The sequence below is a fragment of the Gymnoscopelus braueri genome (genome assembly GCF_963280865.1).
Source record: "Gymnoscopelus braueri genome assembly, chromosome: 4".
NCBI classification, from domain to species: domain Eukaryota; kingdom Metazoa; phylum Chordata; class Actinopteri; order Myctophiformes; family Myctophidae; genus Gymnoscopelus; species Gymnoscopelus braueri.
Window position 1 is genome coordinate 4,313,582 of NC_137605.1, and position 3,883 is coordinate 4,317,464.

The window sequence follows — 3,883 nt, forward strand, 5'->3', positions numbered from 1 at the left end:
GGCTCCCGGTTGAAGTTCCCCCCAAAAAAAAGTTCTCGTCTTTAAGTTCGGTTTCCGTTTGACGGTTAACGGACGAGCTGCCGACGTATGGCGAGCTCCCCGCTAGATGCTCGGTGCGGGTCACTTATTTACAGACACCAGGAGCGAACGGGGAGAGAATGGGTCGGTAGTTTGAAGCCCAGACTAGGGGGCCCTGAGTGAGAAACGGCCCGTCCCTGACCGAGAGAACCTGATATGGCCTAAAAGACAGACGACACTGTCCCCTGATTAACACGTGTGTTGCGTAAGGATACGTGAATTCTGGAGCACCATTAAGAAGAAGATGGTTGAAATGTTCCCGGTGACCCCGCGCGATGATGTCACAGAGGACACACCTAGGTCATTGGATGATGGGAACGATGACTATGGATTGGGGTTCGCTTGCAATTGACGGTAACGTGACCCGATTGAACCGTGCGACCCCCTGCAAGGTTATTATATTTTTTTCCCTGATTGGTGCTCGAGGCTCGTCAAGAGCTCGAAGCGGCCTTCGAACGCGCCACTATCGAAACGGCACTCGACTTCTCAGATTACGCCTCTTTCTCTGCCTCTCCTCCAGCACCACACTGATCCGCTACCACACAAACAGTCTAGTTAAACAGTAACTCAGTCAGTTACTGCTATCAGGTACCTGAGACAGGAGCTTGGAGCTCCACGTGTGATATGGCCACAAGACAAGCCCAGTACTAAGAATCTAATCTGGTCTCCTCCTAAACGTCTAAGGCGGGGCTTTGTCAGCAGAGCACCGGCTTTGAAGACGCTCAGCGCTCTCAACAACAGCGTTGTCTCGTTTATGACAGTTTAACAGTCTGCAACGCTGCAAACGATGCAACAGTCTAAACAGCACTCTGACCTCGGGGGTCAAAGTCTACCTAGTCCAGACCTCACACCTTTATCCAGGCACTTCTCATACTCCTCACCCTCTTGTCTCCTTCTGACCTTTTAGGTTTCCTCTGACCTTTTTAGTCCCTCTGAGGGTAAAATTACCTTTTACAAGCTACCATCCCACCCACCCACGCACCCGCCCGCGGCAATTCAGCACCAAAGTTTCACTGAGGCCAAAAGACAAAAGTCGTTTTTTTCTCCCTCGCTATTAAAAAAAAAACAGTCTCGAAATCTGAGCTCTTTGTGTTGTGTGTGTGTGTGTGTGTGTGTGTGTGTGTGTGTGCGTACAGCAGGTGCTGTGGATCGCACAGTGCCGCCCACGTAGTCTAGCACCACAGATGGGGGGGCGGCGGGGAGGGTCTAGACAGTCTAGCTCGTCAGCTGTCTGCACTACAGCCCAGAGGAGCACCGCTGAACATCCACACACTCAAACTCTCTCTCTCACACACACACACACACACACACACACTCTCTCTCTCTCTCTCACACACACACACACACTCTCTCTCACACACACACGGGCTGGGATGTGAGCCCTGAGAACTGTCGTATATAACTATGGCTCTGAAAGTCCCCAGAGACGCCTGCCTCAGTGTCGGACGACCAAACCACGTGCGGGACGGACACGGGTAGTCATGACAACTAGTCCACGCGGAAACTATAAGCACTTGAGTAAAAGAACCACACAGACACACACACACACACACACTGAGGAGCACCCAGGAGGATGTTGGCTTTTAGTGCACAGGAGTTAAAACACAGTGGAGGTCAGACACACACAGCCCTGAGTCTCTCACACACACACACACACACACACACACACACACACACACACACACACACACACACACACACACACTCAGAGGAAAACCTTACGACTAATGACGCAAGATCTATAGTGATATGTTCAATATCAGTGCAACTACCAGTGTCTTGTGATGTCTCATGTATTGATTAATGTCTCATGTGTTGATTAATATGACGATTGATGTGGTAAAAAGTGTGTTTTGGCCACTGCAAGGCAGACTGCGGGTGTGTGTGGGTTTTTGGGGGGGAACAGGGGGGGAGGGGTTAGTAGACAAGACCTCAGATGACTCCCCCTGATTCCTCAGTCTACCTTAAGTTGCCTAGCAACCAAAGCACAAAGCGTACCTTGCGTACCTGACGCAAAGAAAACGGACTAAAAATAAGCACACAATTTAAATTCTTCTAGCTGGTTAAACACTCACACACACACACACACACATAAATGGTGCAGCACCGATTCTGATAAAGAAAAAAAGGTCAAGGAGTCAAAAATGTGAAGAATAAATATATACAACAAAACTTATAAAACCTACTCCCGTCAGTTGCTATGGCAACAGACGGTTTGAGGCAAGATGTGCCCTAGACCAGACAGACAAACCCTTCAGACACAAAGACAGATAAAAAAAACCTACCTTTTGCTGTTGCTATCGCCCTACATTCATTAAGAACGAAGAGAGAGACACAGAGAGAAAGAGATATACAGAGACAGAGACACAGAGAGAGAGAGAGAGAGAGATCAATAGGTTTCAGGAAACGATCAAAGTTTGCCTTGCATCGTCGCGCTGGCCGTGAAGGCTAATCAATGCTGACATCCCCGTCAGATCAAACAACCAACTAACCACACTCACACTCACACAAAGAACTACATTAACCAGCCACCAGTTGGCAGATCAAACGGACTACACTGATAGAAAAAAACACCACTTGCATAAGAAGAATCAACCTGAATGCTTAAGACAACAGAAGGTTGCAGGTTTGTAAATAAATAAAACAACCACAACAAAGTCAAACAGACAGGAGTTGAGATGTTTCAAAGTGAAGGCTCTGTGTGTGTAAACTGCTGTGGATGGAGTGACAGGAGACTAAAGTCCACGATTCCGTGTGTGTCCAGTGAAGGGACATCATTCCCTGTTGTTGTGGGTTTTTTTTTTGTTTTTAAAAGTCAGACCACCACAAAACAAAAAAGCAGAAAGTTGATATAACTGATGGTTGATAATTGACGGGTGACGATGGCTGATCAGTTTGTAGCCGATGGTCCGACAGAGACAGCTTCTGAAGTGCAGGCAACTCTTTTCTTTCTTTACAACGGTATTGTCTGATAAACACACGCAGTCTCTCGTCCTCTCCTCTCACTCTCTCTTTATTTCTTTCATTCTTGCTCTCGCTCGCGAAACAACAAAACAGCAACGTGCTTCCTCCCGCTTCTCTTCCTCTTCCTCCTCCTCTTCTTCCTCTCCCTCTCTCCTCTGTTTCCGCGCGGCGATGGATCCACAAAGTCACCGTTAGGGCGGTCGGTCGCGTCTCTCTCCTCCTCCTCCTCCTCTTCCTTTTATTCTCTCTCTCCGCCGTCTCTCCTCCGCCTGTCTGTCTCTCCGTCTGTCAGCGGGCGGGTGGTGGTGAGACAGGTTTGCATAACACCACTCTTTCATTGTGTTGTCGTTCCTTTTTTCTCCTCCTCCGGTCTTGTCTCACATTCCTCCCCCTCTCTCTCCCTTTCTTTTTCCTGCCGTCCTTGGTCTTCTATTCTCCTCTTTCTGTGAGAGAGAGAGAGAGAGAGAGAGAGAGAGATGCTGCTGTCTGCTCACCCCTCCCTCTCTCTCTCTCCCCCCCTCCCTCCCTGTCTCTCTCTCTCTCCCTCTGTCTCGCTCTCTCTCTGTTCTGTCTGCTACCTTGCTGATGCTGCCTCCTATTCTCTCTCTCTCTCTCTCTCTCTCTCTCTCTCTCTCTCCCCCCCTCCCTTCTCTCCATCCTGTCGGCTTCCTGTTTCCTCCTCCCTCTCTCTCTCTCTCCCTCTTGCTCTCTCTCTCTCTCCCTCTATCTCTCTTGCTCTCTCTCTCTCTCTTGCTCTCTCTCCCTCTCTCTCTCTCTCTTGCTCTCTCTCTCTCTCCCTCTATCTCTCTTGCTCTCTCTCTCTCTCTCTCTCTTGCTCTCT

General features: G+C 49.1%; 1 protein-coding gene across 1 annotated transcript in view; it reads right to left on the bottom strand.

Moving 5' to 3' along the window:
* Positions 1-2,506, bottom strand: part of shc1 (SHC (Src homology 2 domain containing) transforming protein 1) — a gene marked incomplete at its 5' end in the record, with an annotated part of 23,724 nt that extends 21,218 nt beyond the window's left edge. The window contains 2 exons of the mRNA XM_080427130.1: positions 2,077-2,085; positions 2,500-2,506. Of these exons, the coding sequence (XP_080283256.1) occupies positions 2,077-2,085; positions 2,500-2,506 (16 nt within the window). The remainder of the gene's footprint in view (positions 1-2,076; positions 2,086-2,499) is intronic.
* Between the last annotated feature and the right edge of the window lie 1,377 nt (positions 2,507-3,883).